The 23,352-nt window shown below is 28.7% G+C and overlaps 1 protein-coding gene across 1 annotated transcript in view; it reads right to left on the bottom strand.

The window, feature by feature from the left end:
* Window positions 1–812: 812 nt before the first annotated feature.
* LOC111627930 (cadherin-related tumor suppressor-like) overlaps window positions 813–23,352 on the bottom strand; it is a 66,109-nt gene continuing 43,569 nt past the window's right edge. Inside the window, exons 10-17 of the mRNA XM_023371617.1 lie at window positions 12,929–14,793; window positions 12,161–12,791; window positions 11,769–12,091; window positions 11,575–11,678; window positions 9,193–9,500; window positions 8,936–9,117; window positions 5,736–5,979; window positions 813–2,459 (exon numbers count right to left, since the gene is read on the bottom strand). Coding sequence (XP_023227385.1) covers window positions 1,357–2,459; window positions 5,736–5,979; window positions 8,936–9,117; window positions 9,193–9,500; window positions 11,575–11,678; window positions 11,769–12,091; window positions 12,161–12,791; window positions 12,929–14,793 — 4,760 coding nt within the window. The 3' untranslated portion in view covers window positions 813–1,356. The remainder of the gene's footprint in view (window positions 2,460–5,735; window positions 5,980–8,935; window positions 9,118–9,192; window positions 9,501–11,574; window positions 11,679–11,768; window positions 12,092–12,160; window positions 12,792–12,928; window positions 14,794–23,352) is intronic.

Here is a 23,352-nt window from a genome sequence, read left to right as displayed (position 1 = left end):
GCCATCTGTTGCGATATTTTATTTTAAAAGCTTTTTATGTTTTTAACTATTATAAAATAGCAAAAAGTTGAATTTTGAGGGTATGGATGAGCTTTATAAAAAATTTTAAGTGCTCGTAACGAGTAAAATCGTCATTAAATCCGACTCTACTAGAGATACACACGACCCTTTTTATCTCCCCAATCCTTCGAACTTTAACGACCAAAATTTAATAGCATCGATCCCCCTAATTCACAAACTTTCCTGTAAAATTTCAGAAATTTTCGACAAAAAGTAAAAGAGTTATTAAGCTTCAAATAGGGTGAACAAAAAAGTGCACCTCCCACACACATTAACATCCATACACACACAAAAAAAAACCGAATTTTTTTTATTTCTTGACATTTCAAGATGTCCTGAATCCAAAAATGTAACTATCTTGGGGTGGGGGTAATTTTTTGACCGATCACTATACTTCCCCTGTTATATATATAACAGCAGGGAAAGTAAAAACTAAATAAAAATTTAGTCGCCCTCTACTAGAGAAAAAAAGACACAAAATATTAATGAGAAGGCGATTTGATTGCTAATTGGATTTGTTCAATAATTAACGGTTATTTTGGGAGTAAAGCGTATTTATGAAATTATCGTACATCGTACGGCGCCTGAAGTAATCGTAGAGATGGGACATAAATAAGACAAAATATATGAAGTGCCGTAATAAATGATTAATATACTTTATATCATTAAGACACTAACATTTTTAAAGTTAACCAGAAAAGAATCATCAAAATTAACCAAACAAATCTTTATTCACAAACTGTATAGTCAGATTTTATTACATCAGCAAAATGATCACATGGCACAATTACAGCATTATTGAAAAAAACACTTGAGGTAGGTCTTTTACGGAAATCAGATCTTGAATATTTTTGTATCAATGATTTATACGAATCATATTTTTTATCACTGTAACAAAAATTATTAAACGTAATTAGAAGGTAATTTAAGATGAATTTTCGAACTGGCATGAGAATATATACAGAGAGGGACGACATTTTAGAATGTTATAGATAGAAGTAGTGTTTAACATTGATTTTATTTAATGTAATAAATTATTCCGGATTGTTGAAAAATATAAACTTTTCATGCATATCAATGAAATTATTTTTAATTTAATTTTTCCTTGATATTTTTAATTATTTTATGATCTGCATTATTCCTAATTGAAAATTGATATTTAATAAATCAATAAAGAAATGATCATTGGCTTCATATTTTTGTACGGAAAGTTAGACAAGGAAACATTTAAAGAAAAATTTAATAAATCGCGAATCATATTCGACACCTCTGATTTAGAAATATTTCAATGAAACTTTATACATAATCAGCAGCAGTGGTGTCTTCGGATATTCCGGAATGATGGAGTTGACCAATATCTTTACATACGCCTATTAAATTTTGGTAATTAGGACTCCAATTAAGCAAATTCTCCCATCTCATATCAGAACTGTTTGTGATTTTAGTAAATTGTTCTTTACTAAACGATTTATTAACATCGTTCTTAACTTCTTCATTATCATTCGGAGCTACGTCATTTTTGTCAAATTCAAACTCCGAGCACGTGAACGAGTCATTACCACTTTCGTCTGTTGTAGAATCTTGTTGATAAGAAGAAGTTAGATAACATCCAAATTTGTCCACCAACGGGTTATCATCGCTAGATGATGAAATTGTATCTAAAGTATTCACTAAATCAATGTTTTTAGTACACTGTTGAGTTTCTCTCGCATCCGATGCTACCTTCAAAGCATCAGAACTTCCACAACACGAGACCACTCTGGATGCTTGAAAATCTTGATTGTTCGATGACAATTCTCCAGGCACAACACGTCTAGTTTTTTGTGTTATTTGAAGGCTGCTAGTGAATCTCGGAGCACCTTCTCTATTTCCTTTGTAATGATATCCTAGAGAAGTTGCAGATTTCTCAGAATTATGCTCTGAGTTATATGGTTCTGATTTCATATTCTCTTCTGACACTTTTTCAAGAACATCTCTGCTAATGATATCCGGACGCTGGGAACATTCCGTTTTTGGAACCAAATCCTGTGTAATTCTAACGTTTCTATTTAAAGAATCTTGATTATTTGATGATTCTGTTTGAGAAGGTGGTTCTGTTCTTGATGGGTTTATTTGTTGTTTGGTTTGATTTGAGGTTTTTTCTTTTGCCTGTTTTCTGCTATGATACTGATACATGAGAAAGCTAATTAAAATGGAGACAATAAGTATAGCGAAGAAAATTATCACTAGAATTATTCCAATATTAAGAGGATCGGTAGCCAAAAGAGGACGATCATAAATAAGAGAACTACAGAACCCTTTTCTGGCAGATCCTCGAATTTTAACTTCAAAGTAATTAAAATTCGAATCCAATACATCTGTTTGTACTTCATTGTTAAGAATGATCATTTTGACACAACCTGAAAAATAAATTTAATTTTTTAAAAATTAGGATTTCTTGAAAGAAACATTTTAATTTATTTATTAAATATATAAAGGCACAATTAATCTTTCTTTTTTTATTCATTTACTATAATAAATACAGTTTGGCCAAAAAATCGCTTGCTAAATCACTGTTCTTATTGTTCCAGGTGCAACAGCGATCGGAAATAATCATGTTGACCCCTAAATAACGAATGAAGCTTGTTTTCATCTAGGACACGCAACGTTTTCTTAAATTTCACTAGAATATCGCCAACAGCTGTGAAAGATCGGGAAGATCTAGGTGGCTACAATGGAATTTCTGTGCAGTTTTCCGTGTTGTTCTGTGATTGTCCCACTCAATAAAATAAGTTCCACTCGTTGTTAAGGGGCCAGTATGACTACTTCCGGTCGTTATACACCTGAAACAATAAGAACAGTGATTACCCCCATTTAGCAAGCGACTTATTGGTCACACTGTATTTTAATGCAATATGATAAATAATCATAAAGTTGATTTCGTAGTTAAATTTTATACTTTAACCGTTGTGCATTTAAAATATTAACAATTAATTATTAATATGAAGAATTAAAAATAAAAATTATTTATAGCTTATTTACAGTTTTGAAAGAATTATAATTTATATTTCCAATTATGTGTTATTTCTGATAGTCAATTAAAATAAAAAATTATAAAATTAAAAAAATTAATATATAATTACTAAAACAGAAATGATATTAAACGATTCGAAATTTAAAGCTCAAATACAGTAGACCCTCGATATTTTGAAGTGGAAGCACAGAGAAAAATTTGAGTTACGGAAAGTACTATTATTTTAATAAGATCGTAAATATCACAATACAATACAAACAATATACGAGTTAGACTTAAATACATTATAATTTATTATTTTTAGTTTGTGGATATACATATGTATATCTACAAAATAAATAAAAAAAAACAAAGACACTATTGGTAAAAATAACTGTTACACGAGTTTGTTATCAACGATTCATTGCTTCCGAAACTATAATGCTTTCCATGAAGCCGACCACTTCGAAAGTATCATGTTATATGAATGATGTAGTTTCTAGAAAGACTCTTAAAGGCTCAAGAGGAAGAGCATTTACTTTCCTACATATAGGGAAAACAGGATATTTGTCCTTGATAAGATTTATTTCTTCATTTTCATTGTTTCTTGCTTTTCGTTCGCAGAGTGGAGACACATGACTTCTTCTGTGTCTCCACTCTGTCGACCTTCAGTTAAGAACCAAAATTTAATAGCATTAATGCCCCTTTATACACGATCTACCGTATCAAATTTCGTTTCTTAAGCTTTATACCCATTCTGAGATATTGTTCAATGTCTCAGAACAGAGAATAAAGAAATTAAACAAATTAGATATCAACACACGCACTCACACACACAAATTTTCCCCTCTTTATTTGACATTTTTTGGGTTCAGGAAGTCGCCAAACGTGTAGATTTGCAAAAAACTCGGAAGGTCGAATTTGACACGATTCCAATACAATGGTATCTCAGGATACGAACGCTCCAGCATACGAAATTTTCAGGACACGACATGAAATTCGAACATATTTTTGCTTTACTATACGAACGTTATATTTTTGCTCACCATACGACGTTACATTAGTTCGCAGCATCATTTTTTATTCACTTGTTTGCTTCGTCGTGGATGGATCTCGCTCGATAAAGGAAATTTTGAGGTATTATCAGAAAGTGACTGATTTTATTGAAAAGAAACATCCCAAAAAGGTTCACACTGGCCGTATTGCTGCTCAGAGTAATGACATTTTCCTAAGTCATTTTAGAAACATTTTAAAAAGTAGGCAAAGCCAAACCTCTTTGGATAGATATTTTACCAAGCGACCTCGATCCAGTGAAAGTGCTGGTGGAAGTGAAGGAAAGAAAGCAGAAAAGCAGTGAATAAAAAATTAAAAAAAAAAATATATGAAACATAAAAGATTAACAAATTAGTGTTAAGTTATTTTTAAGTTATTGTTACATTATGTTATGTAAGTTAAGTTTTAGTATCATTTCCCTTCTCCCTCTCCTCTGCCACCAGTTTACACCTTCACCATCGTCTATCCTCAAAGGTAAAGTGCAAATAAAACTACATTTTTTTAAATCAATTATTATTATATTATGGTTATTTATACATTTACAACTACAAAACGCATTTTTCAATGTTTTCCTTACTATAGTTATTTTTTTAATGTACAACTTAGCTTTAGTTTGAGTGTTTTTTTCGTGTTGGAACGAATTATTTGGTTTTACATGTAATCGTATGGGAAAAAATGATTCACCTTACGACATTTTCATGACACGATCTCAGTTTCGGAACGAATTAATTTCGTATCCTGAGGTAACACTGTACTTTTTCTTTTATATACGTAATAAAGTTAAGAAAGTAAAAAGGACGAAGGTGGAACCCCTGAAATCGGGTATAAAAAATGATCAGTATTATATTTTCATTTTCAAATTTTAAATTTTGCTGTTGTGGGAAGAATTGACTCCCACAACAGCAAAATTTTTTTGGTTAAAGTTTTTGGTTAAAGTTCTTCTTCTTCTTCTTGTGTCGATTCCGGCCATCTTTGGACCACGTACAAACAACTAATTATGACTTGCTTTTCCCTCTTCCCTTCCCTTTGTTCTTCTTCCTTTCTTTCCAATACCTCTTCATTCTCTCGCTCTGCTGTTGTCTTTGCTCCTGAGTGAAGAGTCTTCCACGTCTGTTATTTTCCTTTTCCTGAAAACCCTTGAAGTTCTTTATTTTGTTTCTAAACCTTTCNAAAAGGTCATATTTTCTGTCATAAAATTTGTTTTGATACAATGTAAGCTTACAATTCTTAAAATAATAAGCTTTCCCATCTAGGCTTATATGAAATAGATCCAATTTCTTCCTAAAAGTCTATTTATCAGCAAAATTAAACATTTTGCAATGACCGCTGGAAATTTTGCATAGTTTTAATAGTTATTGAAGTGTAACAAATACTATTGAACATTACTTGTTTTATTCATTTAAATAAATAATTAATTAAAAATAACATTTAATTTACTTAAATTATTATTTTAAATTTTATTTTTATAAAAATTATTTAAGCAAAGTTAATATTAAACAAGAAAATTAAATACCTATAATTGAGAAGTTAATTGTATTCATATCTTTTTTAATTAATTGAAATAGAATTAAAATTATACAATATATACAGTATATAAATTACATATATACAATATAAATAAATAAATTACCTATGAAAGATGATTCTTCATTACCAATAGTCAGTTTATTTAATTTCATGGTAAGAAAATTGTGACTAGATTCTACTGTTTTCCATAAACCATCAACACTCATGTTGATAGACGAAAGATGTTCGTTTCCGACATATTGGATACTTATTGAATGCCACTGGCCATCAACTAAATTTATACTACTAATAACTTGTTTTACATTACTCACATAATTTGACATGTATAGCAGTTTTCCTTTTTCAATCTAATAAAAATGATAAATATATAATATTAAATGCAAATATATGTTTAAGTAATTTAAATAATAAAAACTTGTATATAATTATAGATAGACAGTTATATTTAATTACAGATAGTTAAGATTATATTAATTAAAAAATAATAATTTTGTAATAAAAATAATGGTCTAACAGTAGTAATATTGTTTATAGAAAAAGTATGTATAATTACAGTCTGTAAACTATGAAATATTTTCATTATATTAATCCAGTTGTTTTCAACAGAGATGCCCTAATAGTCTAGTGTGCCACAATACTTCAGCGGATTGATTATTTTATTGGATATAAAAATAAGGTATACCTGTTCTATATTGTACTCGTTTCTAATCCTAATTTTTGTAAAATGGTATTTACAAAATACGTTTGAGGAGGAACAATTTACCGTACAGTTTACAATGTGAATGAAACAAAGAAAATGGATACTACGATCCAAGTAAGATAACTTACGTGCGTAAGTTATCTTACTTGTTAGTCTCATTGTGTCCGTAATTAGAATATTTTATTCTCGTAAATATCAGTTGACGCTCGTTGCATCGAATATTTCGTCACTTAAATTGATTATTTACAAGTAAACAGTGCGCGGTTTATTAGAATAAATAAGATATTTAGTATGAAAAATGAAGGAATAAATTCCATAGAAATTATATTTTCTTACTACTTTGGTAGATTAGAGAAGATATTTTTGATCTGGAAATAAGAAGAAATTATTTGTAATTTTTATATAGAGTCTATTTAGGTAACGTATTCAGTTTTTATTAAAGTGAATGATAAAGCTAATTTTATTTTTAAAAATTGTCATTGGTGCTGTAAATTGGAAATAAAATATAATTATAAGAACAATTTAAATATATGATTAATTTATAAGGGAAATACACTGTAATTATATTTTACTATTAAATTAATCATTACTTAACTAACTATATCTAATAATATTTAACCATAAACATTTAATGTTTAATTACTTTCATAATAACTTTGAAATTTAAGTGAATAAATTTTTTTCTTTTAAGAGAAAAACCTGTCTATTTACAACTGTAACAAAATAGCTTGCATATGGTTGAGAGATTAAGTACAAACTCTTATATAATAACTAATTCTCAATGTCTTATTACTCGTTATAAATGTCCGATTTCCCGTCAAACTAATATAAAAATTTAAATAATAAAATGTTAAATGTATACGAATAGAATATGAAATGTATAGAACAGCAATATGAATAGTAATAGTAAATTAGGAAGATTTATTAAAGTAATTTGCTACATTATCGACGAGCCTGCAGACATGGGCGTCCACAGAAAATTTTCCAGTGGGGAGCAAAGCTTGAAGACAAATAATTACATCAATAACTTTTTATTTAATTTTTTGGGTTTTTTTCACAAGTAGATTATGGAATACAGTATTTCATCAAAGCGTCCGATGGTCGAGGGTGAAAGGTTACGTATCTCAATCACTTTTATGATTACAATTTGTGGAATATTTTACTCGATCCCAGGGGAGGTCAAGTACCCCGTTTGCTCCCCTCTGCGGACGCCCATGCCTGCAGATATAGGCCTATATATTATTGAACTGTACAGTGACGATAAAGCAAGAAGAAATGAAATTTTTAAAGTTTTGTCAACATTAAATTTCAAATAACGTGTTTAACTAAAACTTATAAAATGGGCAATGACAGATGTTATTCTGACAGACGTAATATATAACTGGGTGCATTGAATAGTAATATTTCTCCGTTTCGTGTAGTTTTACGTGACAGAATTTACCTCTTCACACTTAATATTTCAGCGATCGGCTTTGAATGTACCAAATTAAATTTTGCTTAACTTTCCTTTTACTTTCCCGACGAGGGAAAGTATTGGAATCGTGTCAAATTTGATCCTCCGGGTTTTTAAAATCTCGACATTTTGAGGCTTCCTGAACCCAAAAAAGTAAAAAAAGAGAAAGAAAAAATTCCGCGCGTGTGTGTTTTGGCGTCTATTTCGTTTAATATCTCAGGATGGGGAAATTTGGAACGATAACTTGTATATGAAGGACTGTTAAATTTTGGTGGTTAAAGGACAAGGGAGAAGAAAGATAGAGGGGGGTCGTGTGTCATATCTCGAGTGGGATCGGACTTAATGAAATTTCTCTCGTTATTAGCATTTACAATTTTTATTTTTATAAAAAATAAAACTCATCTGTACTCTCAAACTAAAGTTTTTTGCCACTTTATAATAATAATAATATAAGTTATTTTTAACAAAATCTCATAATAGATGGCGCCATAAACAATTTTAATTTTGTGCTATGTTTTAGTGTTTTCGCTGGGAAAGTTACGCGACTCGTTGCTAGGTTTCTCTAACAAGAAGTATTTATCAGTGTAAACAAATAGAATTTTAAATTAATATTTTAATATTTGAGTTCATCGATAACAGATTACGCTTTGCGTTTGAAATACTGCCTGGTTTCTGCCATTTAAATACAATTAGTATGACAATGGAAAATCAGTTTAATTATCAAAACTGTTCCATAGATACATTGAGAGAGAAAGAATTGACATACTGAAAAAAAGCTTTTCAAATTTCTAGAAATTTTTCCGGAAAGCTTTTATACTTATCTTACACGACAAGTTTAAAATAACTGAGAAGAATGTTAACTTAATGATTGATTATGTAGGTGATGAATATATGGCATGGATCTTTAAACTTATTATCTTGCAAGTTATGCCTGAACATGTTTAATTACATCTACATTTAACTACTTAATTCCATTAAGTACGATATATAGTATATCAATAATTCAATTGAATATATCTTTATTATTTCTATAATTTTATGGCTAAATAAATTACTATACTTTATATTTATTTTATAAGCGAATAATATCGGTAGTTTATTTTATATTAAATCTATAGGCCTACTTTCTAACACTTTCAATCGTTCTTACCAATAAAGAACTGTATCCGTCTTTAGTCTGTGCGTTAAAAAGATATCCATGTATCGACCTTGTTCTAAAATGAAAACTGAAGTAATGCTTATGATCATCGTCAAGTTGAAATCTTCGAAATTTCTCTTGAGGAATTAGTTCTAAATAAGATCCCGGATCTTCTAAAGTTATCGGTTGAAAAGCTAACAGAATTGAAAAACGTTAGTTTGTTATAAATGTTTTTAAAAAAAAAAAAAAAAAATTAAAATTCCATAAACCTTCGTCACAGTTAGGAGCAATTGCATTTTCAAGACAATGACACGATTTGGTGAACCATTTATTCTGACAAATAATACCTGCTCCACACGTAGAAGAATCATCACAGCTGTCGATCCGGCCGCAATTAGATTTTACATATTGGGACGATAAAGGTACAGCCAAATCCATTGTTTTACCACTTACAGTAAATTCTCTTAAACATCCTACATAGTCGTTTGAAGATAAAAAATGACGCTGATTGGCAGAAATGGTATCTAAAGTTGGTATACCTCCCAAATAAAGCGCACTAGACGCCGAATTAATCGTCCTGTAAAAAATTATTTTAAAGTTGCCAAATATTAACTACTTTATAGAAATAAATAATTAAAAATAAATTTAACAAGTAACTCTAAATTACTGTAAACTCCCGCTAATGCGGACTAATACAGAATGAAGGTTGTCCGAGTAGCAGAGTGTTTTCTCCGACGATGTGGATATACAGTAGGCCTTAATACAGAAGTTCTACTGCTAAACTTAATATTACAGGAAATGAGCTCAAAAAGTTTCATGACAGTATAGTATGGAACAATGTACAATTTTCACTAATTTATCGAGTACAGTAATATACAGTACTGTACTGTACGTATCGCGAAGATTTCCGGATGTCGAAAACACTCGTTAGTTATCAAGAAATTACAAAGAAAAAAATTTGTCTGTTATGCAGAATCCGATTTAGCAAGAGTTTACTGCAGTCTGCATATAAAAGCATTTATCAAATACATTTTTACAAAACGAATCACTCCTTCGTTATCAATTTAGAATTGTTTGCTACCTTATTAAACACAATTGATGATTTAATCTACTCGACATCCTGTATAAATGTAATTACATTGTTTCCGTTTTCATCAAGTGTATTGTAACAACAGAAAATTTATAAGCCATTGTCAACGAGAAACGTTGGCAGAATTTGACATGAGATAACTTATCAAATGCCTCCATTAATTTCAATGATAGAGAATAAACTCATTCTAAGTTATAATCGATCATTTTAATCAACAATATAATTTGACATGAACTAGAAACATTGTATATTCGATACAAGTTAACGAAACTGTAATATATTTGGCCTGCATCGCGTTACTTGAGCAGTGGATAAAACGTACGCAGAACAGATTAATCAAATCAACTTTTAGAATGTTGTTTCATACAGACAACATTATAAAAAACATTATAGTTCGTTAGATATTAAAATTATTATCGAAACTTAGTTAAAATAAAAGGCCATAAGTTATGTTTTCGTGTAGCTAACTAAATACTGGTTGTTCGGCTACATTTTAAGTCATCATTTAGGTTTATATTGTTTATCCGTTAGCAAACGACATTATCAACAACCTATTAGTTTCTTTGACCCAGATGCTAAAGGACTCGAGGAGTTGTTTCTGCTAAAGATAACAAGGGCGGGAGGCAAGAGGAAACGGAAACCCTATAACAAAAATCGTTTCGGTTAAATAATAACTGGTTGACACACAAAAATATGCTTATAATTGAGAAAAATGGATTGGTATGTATTTTTTTTGGAATAGTTGATATAGGCCTATCTGTTGAAAAGAAATGTAAAAAATTATGTCTACTCTTTGTAACATAGACCTATAAAGTCGTGTGATGAAACCATCACGCATAATTCAAGTCAAGCGATGCAGCGATAAGCCTAAATTATTGGATCAACTTACAAAAATGCGACCAATCTTATCGTAAGATTAATCTTAAGATCTTCAATAAAAGTCATTTTCAACTTCTTTTTGATTTTGTCATGTCTTTTTAAAGTTTCAGCGACATTTCTGAGAATATTTTCAACCGAAATAAATAATTATAATCGAGAATTTAGTTAATTTAAAAGTTTTAAAAGCTATTTAGCAAAATCGTTTAACATTAATATTTCGTCCACTTGCGAGCTAACGCGAAAATTGACGTAATTCGCTTTTAAAATTGTTTTCATAAGGAGAAATAACTTTTAGATAGAGAATCATTTTATTTATTTTTGAGAATATAAAATTTATATTCAAATAAAAAAATATATTTTCAAAAAATACATAAAGTTCTTAAGTGATATTCCAAATTAAAATCGTTTCTCTTTGGAAAAGCAGTTTTAAAAAATACGTGTTAGGTTTGTATCAACACAAATTTTTTTCCCCCACCGTAACTACACGACTCCGAGTGCATCTATGCAAAGTGCTGCCATCTATCGATAACGGATGCAATTATTCATTAAAAATTCTCGATAAAAGTAACAGAATTAAGTATTTAATTTTAAAAAAAACTGGCTTGTAAAAATTTTTATAAAATAAAAAAACGTTAATGAATCATGAAAAATATTCTTTATAATTATTAAAAAAGGAACTTACTCGAAAAAAATTGAAGCGAACCAAGAACAGCTACTGTTTCCGAACTTGCATTCTTCACAAGAAGAACCGTGATCCGCGCAATCGACCACTCCCAACCAAAGCTCCTATAAAAGTTTTAGTTATTTTCACAATCAGAAAACTTCAATAATAATTAATTATAAATCTATTAAATTAAAAATACGTATTAAATCTACCTTTCCGAACTTATTTGCAACGACTCTGTGCCATTTTTTGTCATTGACAATTCTTTGTGATATTACAACCACGTGACTTCGAACTGAACCGTACGTTAATTTTAGTTTATTCTGAACGATTTCTAAAGCAACAAAGAATGATTCGTCTTCGGTTCTGCTGTATATCAAAAGAGAATTAGTCTGGTTGGTAGCGAATGTGATAGATAAATCAATGGAAGAAATGTCGATGGGAGGAAATTCCATATAAGAAAAAGGATAGAATCCCCATGTTGACTTTTCGCAATGTCTTCCGAAGAAGCGTGGACTGCATTGGCAAATATAACCTAAAAAGTACGAGTTAATAAATTTAGTAATATAGACTATATAACACTAGTAAGCTATTATAGATTTACCTATTTTATTAACGATACAAGTTCCTCCATTTACACATCTATTTGGCCTGCAGATATCCGTAATAGATTCGCAATGTGTTCCTCGATAACCAGATCGACAAAGACAGAAATAATTTTCTGATCCGACTTCTTCGCACGTTCCTCCATGCATACAGGGGTTACTCGAGCATAATCGAGAATCGGGGAATTCGCATATTTTTCCTTTGTAGTTATTCGGACACGAACAATTATATTGGGAACCGTTTGCTTTACATTTTCCGCCGTGGAGACAAGGACTTTTGGCGCAAGGATCCACCATATCGTCGCAAAAGAAACCCGAATAACTCGAAAGACAATAACATTGAAGTTTTCGTTGGAAAAAAGGTGTTGCTAATGCCAAATGAGGAGAGGAAGATAAACTGTATCTTTTCTCGGAAAATAAAATGTTTTGACATTTTCCATCATTCTTGCAAGGATTTTCTTTGCACGGATCGTATCCGATTTCAACATCAAAAGATGAATTTAAGTCTTGTGTTTTATCTCTTACTATTTTTGGTAATAAGTATTTACCTTTAGCAGTCCTAACGGATAACTGAATTTCAGTATCGTTTTCTTTCTGTGTTATAGAAAATATAATCGGCTTACCGCTGTCCTAAAGATAAAAAAATAAAATTTATTATAAATCATTTGCGTGAGATGATAATTTTTACAATACGCTTACTATAATAATTGACGTTTTACTTCAGAAATTTATAAACTTACCGGAGTTTTAATCAAGAAATAACTCACCTTAAAAATACTCTCCAATTTCTTCGTGAATATTTCCAAATTATTTTCTAAAAATTGGTCAGTTGTGCTATTTTTCCAAATTATGCTTATGCTGTTCGATAAGGTATCGTTATCGAAAGATATAAACTGAACTTTAATCAATGATGTGACTTCAGAATGGACTCCGTCGTCTGCCGAAACATTTAGAACTGCGTTCCTTACTTTAAATGTGTTGAGATTGCATTCAGAAACTATTTCAAAACCTAAGCTATCGCCTACTAATCTGCATCGATATTCACCTGTAGTATCCGGATCAAAAGGTCGTACATTTGCAATGACTCCATGATGAAAATTATTTTCTTGCCACCAGACGATTATATTCATATTTCTAGGAATTGGAGGATTGTTATTACGATCTAACACAAAAATACGTAATGTATAAGAGGATTTCATTGGTGATTGACCACTATCTTCAATCTCTAGTAACAGATCTACAAAAGAAATTATTGCTCTGTCTAAAACGACTAAAGTCTTTAAACGTCCCGTAGTCCTCTCAATTTGAAAATATTTTACACCTTTTCCAACTAGACTATACTTATAAGGAAAAGTATTTGGTGGTAAGTCGTGATCTCTAGCGTTTAATGTCATGACTACAGTACCAATCGGTTCTCCCTCGTAAACTTGACCAATAAGTTCTTCTTCATCTAAGTAAGGACCGTTATCGTTCACATCTTCTAAATGTATATAGACGTTTGTAGTACCTGTTTGAGGCGGAGTTCCAATATCTGTCGCTGTCACTATCAATAAATACTTATCAGTTACTTCTCTATCTAATGGTAATTTAACTGTCACTATTCCTGTCATTTCGTCGATTTGAAAAGCTCCTCCTACATTTCCGGATACGATTGAAAAAACGAATTGATTATGTTGAGGATGTTCATCAGAATCTGTTGCCGAAACTCGAACCACAACTGTATTGATTGAGACATCTTCACTAATCCGAACTTCGTACACCGAACTAGAAAATACTGGAGGGTCATTGAAGTCTTGAATAAAGATACGAACTTCACAAGTATCTGTATTGTTAGCTCTAACGCTCCCTAAATTCTTTGCAAGAACATTAAAAGTAACATTAGACTGAGACTCTCTATCGAGTTTTCGAGTCAAAAAAACTACGCCCGTTTTGATGTCTAAACCAAAACTCATTTGTCCGTTTTTATTTCCTCCGAGGAGAATGTAATAAACCATTCCGTCATCTGCTCCATCATCATCAATTGCCAAAACCGTTCCAACTGAGGTTCCAATAGGAGACGATTCGCTGACTGCAAAGCGAAAAACTGGTTGGATAAATTTTGGATAAAATTCGTTAATACCACAAATATTAATTGCAATTAATATTTCACTTTCAAGATACGAATCAGGATTTTTTGCTTTCGCTAATAATTCGTATTTATTTCTTTGCTCGTAATCCAGTTCAAAAAGTGAAGTCAAAACACCTGTATCACGATCTAAATGAAAATATTTAGCGTATTCTTTTTCTTCTAGGTAATAGTGAATAATAGAATGCCTTCCGGTATCCTTATCTGTTGCTGCAAGAACCGTAATTATTGTATTAGGTGGTAAATTTTCGTCGATAGTAACTTCCAACTCACTATTATTAAAAATAGGAGGGTTGTCATTAATGTCTGTTATGACAACTTTCAGCAAAGCAGAACTATTGAGACTGTAAAACGCTTGATCTCTAGCTATAACTGATAATTGATATTCTCTAACAGATTCATAATCCAACGAACCGGCAATTGTGACTACTCCACTAAGAGAATCTATTTGGAATTTCTCTTCGTCATTTCCAGCTTCGATGGCATATAATATCTTCCCATTAATTCCTAATTAAATATAAATACTTATTATCTACAATTATTTTTATATCATTTCTGTAAATGGCAATTATGTTATCTAAATTAATAATAAATAAATTTATTTTATAAACTAAGCATTACTATTTATTTTTCATACACATTTTAAATAAATTAAGCATATAATTTATTGGTATATTAATTGATCTGCACTGTTATAACTTATTCGGTTTATTAAATTAAAGTACAGTACATTAGAGTATATTAATTATATGATTTAAGACGTGAATTTTACAATATGAAAATTATCATAATACTGAAATTTAATTTAAACTTTCAAACGAAATCTTTCTAAATTTTGTAAATTTAAATATATTTTATCATAGCGGACTCTTTTTTTTTAGGTTCTTTCCATCTTGCACGTACTAAGAGGACCTTTTTTCCATATTAGTCGTGGGTTCAGGCTCAAAATGTGAACGTCCGGGTGGTGAAGGACGAGACCAACAAATGCGGGACAGACCGCCCATTAAAAATTTCTGGGGTTGTTCTCCCGGTTTCGATTCCGGGGCCTCCAAAGCGGTGAACTGAGGCGTTTACACCTACGGGAAACTCGTATAACAACGCTGTATTTGTATGAGAGATATGTGTAAACGATACGAATAGAAAGTTCATATACGCGTTACTCGTAAGTGTAAATGCCGCTTCATAAGTAATGTCACATTTTCTATATGTATTTTGCTTATTTTACTTGATAAAATTAAATAAATTATGCTTCTAATTTGTAAAGAATAAGCATTTTATTATCTTATATATTTTTCATAAGATATACGCCTGTAGCATGCTGTATTGAATCGAATACTGTATTAAATATTTTATTATATTTTTCGCAATACATTTTTTTGTATAAAGAATTGATAGGATTATTGTACTTATAAGCGTGAAGCGGATATCTACTGAATAGTAAATGGTTTTGATAGATTAATTTTAATTCTTGTGAAATTTTGTTACATTAGCTAGAAGGAATAATAATCATTGAATTTTGCAAAAAATATTTTGTAAATTATGATAATCTTGCTTAAAATCTCAAAAATATTTGCATAGTTATTAGTACTCACCTAAAGAAAATGCAAATTTATAATTAAAATATTTAATAACTGCATTTATTAAACATTTTAAATAGAGATTAGCGTTTCCTGTGTTAATTTTATTATTGCAGTACGTAATTATTTTAAAACAATTTTTATTATCTTTAAATAAATTTTGCTATAAATTAAATTTACTTCTCTACATTATATAGTTACAGTAGACTGTAAATTTATTTTTGTACACTTGCTATACATTATTATGTATAGCAATCTTCAATAAATTAAAAAGTACATAAATATAATAATACTTACAATTAAAACTTTATATTTAATAAAAATAACATGGAATTAAAGTAAGAAATATTAATTAAGAGAAAATAAACGCATAATTTTACTATATATACAGTAGATCTACCGCGTATTACGTTAAAAATTATTATTATGAACATTGAAAAATTAAAAGCTATTCTTTATAATTTAATCAAAGATAGTACTTTTATGTAGAATATAAAACATTACAATAGGCGTTATTTATTTATTAAAGCTTAGTTTAAACGTTAATTTAACAAAATATCAAAGCAAATAGCTCTAATGTAATATATATTAATATAACGGTACATTCGCAATTGGAACATCAGAGATATAATGTATTTAAGTTTCTAAAAATATTTATATATCTCTATAAAAATTTAAAATAAAATTTCTGTGTAATGCTCAAAGCTCATTAATGTCAATATAAAATTTAAAATTTTACGATGCGTAATTGTAAATTACAAAATTAAACTTTTTATTTTATACAAATGAACGAATAAATTAAATTGCAAAGCAATTTATCATAAGAAAATAAATATGAATATACAGTTCTTTAAACGGTATAATTTGATTTCTATTATTTTACAGGATCTCAAGCTTTAAAATCCTACTTATTTTCTCACCTTTAGATCTTTATCAGAAGTTAGAAAATGATCGTCTAATTCCACACCACAATAGTAATTTTCCTCTTCGATTCTTTACTTTTTAAATGACTTCTAAAGACTTTAACGTAGCGATTTTGATGTATTTTCTATTCAAATCTTGTTATAAATGATAGTCACAATCATTATGATTTTGTATATATGAATTGTTGCGGATGTCCTAAGGATATATTCTTGTTCTAAACGTTGAACTATTAGATAACTGGTAGATCAACAAGCAATAAGGTGTTGGAAAATACTTAGAGATACATTTGTCATTCAAACTAATAGGATCAGTTTAGTAAGACATATTATTATCTTTATTTTAAAATAAGATAAAATTTCAAAACTATTCAATATAAAGACTAATAAAGTAGGCTATATATTTCAAAATTAAATTTAAATTTAAGCTACAATTTATATGATTAAAACAAATAAATTTATTTTCTTTTATCGATATGACTTCATATTTTTAAATTTTATTAACATTCTCAAAAAAATGTATAAGTTCGTTACATACAACTAAATTTGTTTTTGTATAAATTATAGTACTGAATAAAATTAATACCAATAAAATATAAAAAATGTGACTAAGAAATAATAAGGCATACGCTTATGGCATACTTAAAATTACCTAATTAATTTTGTATATTTAGTTTAATTTAAACTTAACGCATTCACGTGAGAAGACGTAATTAAGTAACTCATAAATGACCATTTTATCATTTTATTCCTAAGGCCATTAATTCTTATTTTGAAAAATATGAAGTCGTAGGGCATTCACATTAATTTCGACTATACATTGCTATCAATTAACTTACTGTTGATATGCTTCGTATCTAAATGTGAAGGGAGAAAAATGAATGACTTTTATTTAAATAATTGACACATTTTTAGTAGAAACTTTGTATTAAAAAAAAAACATGTAAATTAAATACTTAACATCTGTTTAAAATCTTCGCTAAAATGCTAAATAATGAGAAAAATATAACGATTTCAAGTTTTTGCATAAGAATTTAATGCCTTTACTCATGTAACAGTTTTTGTAATGTTATTTTAAGAGCAGTAAATATGAAAATAGACAAGATACAGGCCTACATCGTGATTTAAACGATCTTTTCAGGGTTTACTAATTAACTGATATTGAAAACAATTTACAATTCAATTTTTAACTATTATAAACTATTATTTGTAATTGTAGAAACTAATTTTAGTTTTAACTAAAGCAATATTGATTACATTACATTTTAATATCATTAGGACTATATTGAACAAAATTGTATCTTAGTTCAAGCTGTAAAAATAAAATTTTTTATATTTTTTTCCAGTTAAAAATGATTTTTTTAAATAGAATAGCAATAGAATATTTAAATTATTGGAAAGTTTTCTATATATGTCTTACTAAAACGTTAATAAAACTTTAAATTAAAGCAATTAACTTGTATTTTAATATTTTCTCTTAAAAATTATAGAAAGAAATTACTTATAAATTATAAATGAATTTTAATTAATTATTAACAATTGAAAAATATATCTATGCCTATCCCTTGATTTATTTTTATTATATTTTATTATATTATAACGTAGATTTTTCAGAAACTACAGTACATTTTCTAATAAAACGATTTAGATCGGACAAATATACTGTAGATAAGATGAGTGTGGATGAACGAAAATACAGTATTTTATTTAAATTTTTAAATTCAAAACGTATCTTTAACTAACGCTCACAATTATATGAAATTATTATTACTATTTTCAAATTTTATTCACATCTCTCGCTTAATCAATTTTTTACAGATTCATATTTAGAAAAATCTATCTGTATTTAAGGATTGCAGAAAATAAGAACAACTTATCAAGAAATAGAGTAAACTTTTTAAATTCAGAGAACAAGTTTAGTAAAATGAGACAAACATTTCAAAACTAAAAGATTTGTAAAAAGGGAAAAAGACTGGGGAAAAAAATAAGCCCAGTTTTGTAGGCCTAAACACGAAGAGATGGTTTTTATAATAACAGAAGTATTTGCGTAAATATACGACCGTTTGCCATATGTGGGAAACATGTTTGCGTTTTAAAAGAGGCAATTTTTACAAATTAAGAACAACATTTCTAATATCTAAGGAAATGGTCAACAGCATTTTTTACGTTCCTATTAGCAGTTAAATGCTTGGAAGCAGTTCGCGAAGTATCCTTACTTCCAACTTGACAAACTATTTGGTAATTTGATGGTTTTCTACGTTACCGCAATATACATAAATTGGGAGATATTTATATGTTTGTGGTGCTACTAGTCGAAGTTTGGAAGTGTTCGCATTGTGGAGAAGCGAGTTGGAAAGGCAACGTAACGATTTCCGAGTGTCAAAGCGAAGATACATAGTATAGTATGCCCTTTTCCGAAGTGCGTTGATAATCATGATGACAGAAGACAAAAGTTCGATGAAATCAAAATAGTATTACAGATGTATAAAAATGGTGTGAAGGCAAGATACGAGTCTATACTTGACTAATTACTGTTCTCCCTAATATGCATTTCGGGCCATAGCCCCTCTTCAGTTCTTGTTATGTGTAATGGTAAAACTATATAAGAAATTACAGAGTATATTTAATTGTTTTTAATGCATATCCTTTATTTCTTTTTTAGAAAATAAAATTCTACTTTTTCCATCAAGAAGAGTGTTCCTATGTGATAAGTTCTCAATAGCAATTTTATGCATGGTTCCAAAAACATACGACGATTCTATACGTTTGCTATTCGTTATGCAACGTACGATTCGATAAGTAACAACTAAGCTAAAGAAAAAACTTGTATGGAGCTTGTGATACTCATATATTTTTTCACATAGACTTTAGTTTTTGCAATGCTTTCAAAACCAAAGCAATCTTTATCTTAATAGCTGCTCACTGTCTCTTAGTTTTGAAATTTTTGGTTTCATTTTACTAAACTTGTTCTCTGAATTTAAAAAAGTTTATTCTATTTTTTTGATAAGTTGTTATTTTCTGTAATTCTTTTCCTAAATAGTGTAATATTTTGCTGAATTTAAGTAATATTCGATGAGTAACAATAGGCTGAAATAGGCTGAAAACGTTAGTTTAGCTTTAAATAAATTATCTCAGCAACATAATGTGCATTTTAATGACCTATTAATTATTTGCTGAGTGAGTTTTGTTTTTTGTTAATTAAGTAACAATACATTTAATCATTAAATATTGCTTAGTTTCTCATTTAAAATAAATCTGCTTTATGTGCATTCTTTCAGAAAGAAAAACAACAAATTAACTAAAATAAATAACTTTGAAATGTGTTAAATGATATTCATGTAATTTATAATTATATATATAGACTATATATATTCTTTCTTTTTATTTTTCCGTAATTCCTGGAAACTATTGGTTAAAATTTTTAGCTGAAGGCAATTTCCAAGCAACGACGACGGACTCTCCTTTTTTATTTTTATTTTTCCCTATCTTTTTTCATATCTTTTTCCCTTGAATACAAAATAAAATATTTTTATAATGAAATATAATAATCTTTTTTAAACGAATCTTTAACTAACAATCGATTTTAACATCTTTTCTTTCTAAGAAGTTCTTACGTAAATCTAATCCTTCCACCTAATTTGAAGCATTTCTGATGAAATAATAATAATAATAATAATCTCACTTCCAATTAACTTAACAGTGATTATCTGTCGAGACCTTTGCACTGTTCTGCTGTCGGTGTAAATTTCACTTTCAATTTTTTATTTTTAATTTATGAACTGTTACACGACAAAATCTTACCATCTCGCTAAATATAACAGACTTCTCATATTGTAGTCACAGACAATGTTATCAGTCTGTTATTTTTATCAACAATACAATATTATGTTTCAAAATACGTAGTATATAAGTTAAAATACACTATAAAATTTCGATTATTGTAATCAGAATTCAGTTATTATCATTATCTTCGGGATAAATAAGTCTTTTTACGCTCTGTTTTCGTTCTTTTATTATCTACAACTTTTAATAAATTATTTTGATTATTATTATACTGATAAACGTTAATTGTCTTTAATCGATATTCGTTCGCAATAAAATAATTTAAAACGCTAATATTATGCTAGATGTCGTCGAAGTTGGTAACAATTTATTATGTATATAATACTAGATGAATTATATACATAATTATAATTAAAAAATGTTTAAGATATAAATTTTTCAAATTGTTTTAATGTGTCTTTTTAATGTTAGAATGAATGAAACCAGAATTTTCTCTAATTTAATCTTGCTTACTTATCCTGCTTAATTTTATTAGTCGATTATTATTAAATTTCTAGTGATTATAATAAGCGAAGTCTAGTATACTATACGTGAAGTGAGATAGTAGATACTTGCTATCAAATGCTCACAATTTTTTTCCTTTTCTTTAATGTGTAAAACACTTTTACTAATACTACTTTTGCTTTGATTAGCTTTTCAGTTGTACATTTTGATCTCTGTAAGATTCCCTCTACTTGTAGTTTCTAAATGATCTAATTCCATTAAATCTTTATGAAATGTATTTTCTTTATTTAATTATTTCGATTAATCTATGCATTTATTTTATTATGACTTTTTTAATTTACTTTTTTCATTACTTTAAAATATTAAATATTGCTTTTTTTATATACCTTTCAGATATGTTCTTGCATGTTTAACAACTGATTTTATCTGAATAATTTTTTATCTTATTAAAATTACATAAAATAAATATGTAAGCCTATAGTAAATTTTTGGGCATTTTTATTTTGTATCATTTATCATTTATTCATATATATATATATATATAGGCCTATATATTTCATATTACTCTTCGTAATAAATAAATCTATTGTATTTTCATAAACGTATATTATAAATTGGGATGATTCTAGATCAAATAAATTCTTTCGAAATATTGCAAATTTTAATATTTTCTGTGCTATTATATTAGTTTACTTTGTAATTCATATCAAGTAATAGCATTACGTTTAGTGTGGAATGCAAAAAAATAGCTTAATCTCAATTACAAATAACATATTAAAAAGTGTTATGAAATAAATAAATAAATAATTACAAATTGAATACAGTATTAAAATTTACAAAATTTATTATTATTATTATTATTACAGTAGAGCGTCGTTTATCCGAATCAATTGGGGACTGGGTTGTTCGGATAACTTATTTTTCGTATAACCAATTATGTACGAAAAAATATATTAATTTATCCCGTGTTGAAATTTTTCTCCGTTGCGTGTCGCTTCGCGTTCAATTTTCGTCGATGTTAAGCCTAACGAAGACTATTGTATCGTTAAAAATTATTTTTTTATTTTGTACAAACAAAATAAATATATTGAAAAATATAAAAACAATAAAAAATTATACTTCAGAAGTTAATTTAGTATCAAAAACGTAAAATATTTGAGTAGCCGAAGACATAGCCAAAGATTACAGCGCCACAGCACTGGCGAAAATTTAAATTTGTCGACTGGAATTCCTTCGGATAACCGACCTTCGGATAAACAACGCTCTACTGTTTTAATATTCGGCTGCGAATGGTACAGTTCCTTAGAGTTAATATTAAGGAAAAAATGATATCTTAAATATTTTAAGATATTATATGGCTGATTTAATTGCTTACTACTTGATGGATGAACTTGTATTATTGCGTATCTTTCAAGTACCGCGATAAACGTAACAATGGAAGGCTGATATAACCAAACACATTTTATGCTTTTCGCTTTAGTGTTCGTTATATTGTAGTATTTGATTTATATAACTACAAAGGCAGTTATATAACGTTAAAGGTAGTTATATAGTTACGTAGGAGTATATCACATCGAGTGACCAATCTAAGACATTTTTAAAATTTTTTATTTTTACTGTACTGTACATAATTTTAAAATATGTTAGATTGGTTACTTGGTGTGATAAACTCTTATGTAAAGTAATTTTTCTAAATATATATCAAAAGTAAACAGAAATTTTGAGTAAGAGATTGAAAATTCAGCAGAAAAATTTTGAGATTAAAAGAGTTTAAGAAAAAAANTAGTCATTTTTTTAGTTTTCTGTCGCTTTTCATTTGCCTTTTTGGGATTCGTGATTAATAAAAATAATAAAATTTTACTTACGAATTAAAATCAGAAGAAATTAAACAAAGTTATAAACCGTTGCACCACGAACGTCTAGTCTGGTCTAGTACACCGATAGTGCTACTTGTTCAGTGATGACGCGTATAATTGAATTATGTCGTATACCGAACAAAAGTCGTATACCGAGCAAAATTTGTTTCGTCCAAACAGGACATATTCCGAATTGGACGTATTCTAAAGCAGACGTATACCGAGGTTCCACTGTATATACAAAATATACAAAATATTTATATCCCGTATACTTATGCCTCGTGCTTAATTTGACCTGCCAACGAAAAAGTTTGTGACCACATACAATAACATTAAATAATTTAAACGATGATTGTTTGTGCATTTTATAAAATTAAACAAAATTATTTAGTTCGTTTACACATCGAATATTTCCATAATTAGCGT

The sequence above is a fragment of the Centruroides sculpturatus genome, unplaced genomic scaffold (genome assembly GCF_000671375.1).
Source record: "Centruroides sculpturatus isolate CEXI.00-Female unplaced genomic scaffold, Cexi_2.0 scaffold230, whole genome shotgun sequence".
In the NCBI taxonomy this organism is placed as follows: Eukaryota; Metazoa; Arthropoda; class Arachnida; order Scorpiones; family Buthidae; genus Centruroides; species Centruroides sculpturatus.
The sequence above is the reverse complement of the archived record's forward strand: the minus strand, read 5'-3'. Positions and strand labels throughout refer to the sequence as shown.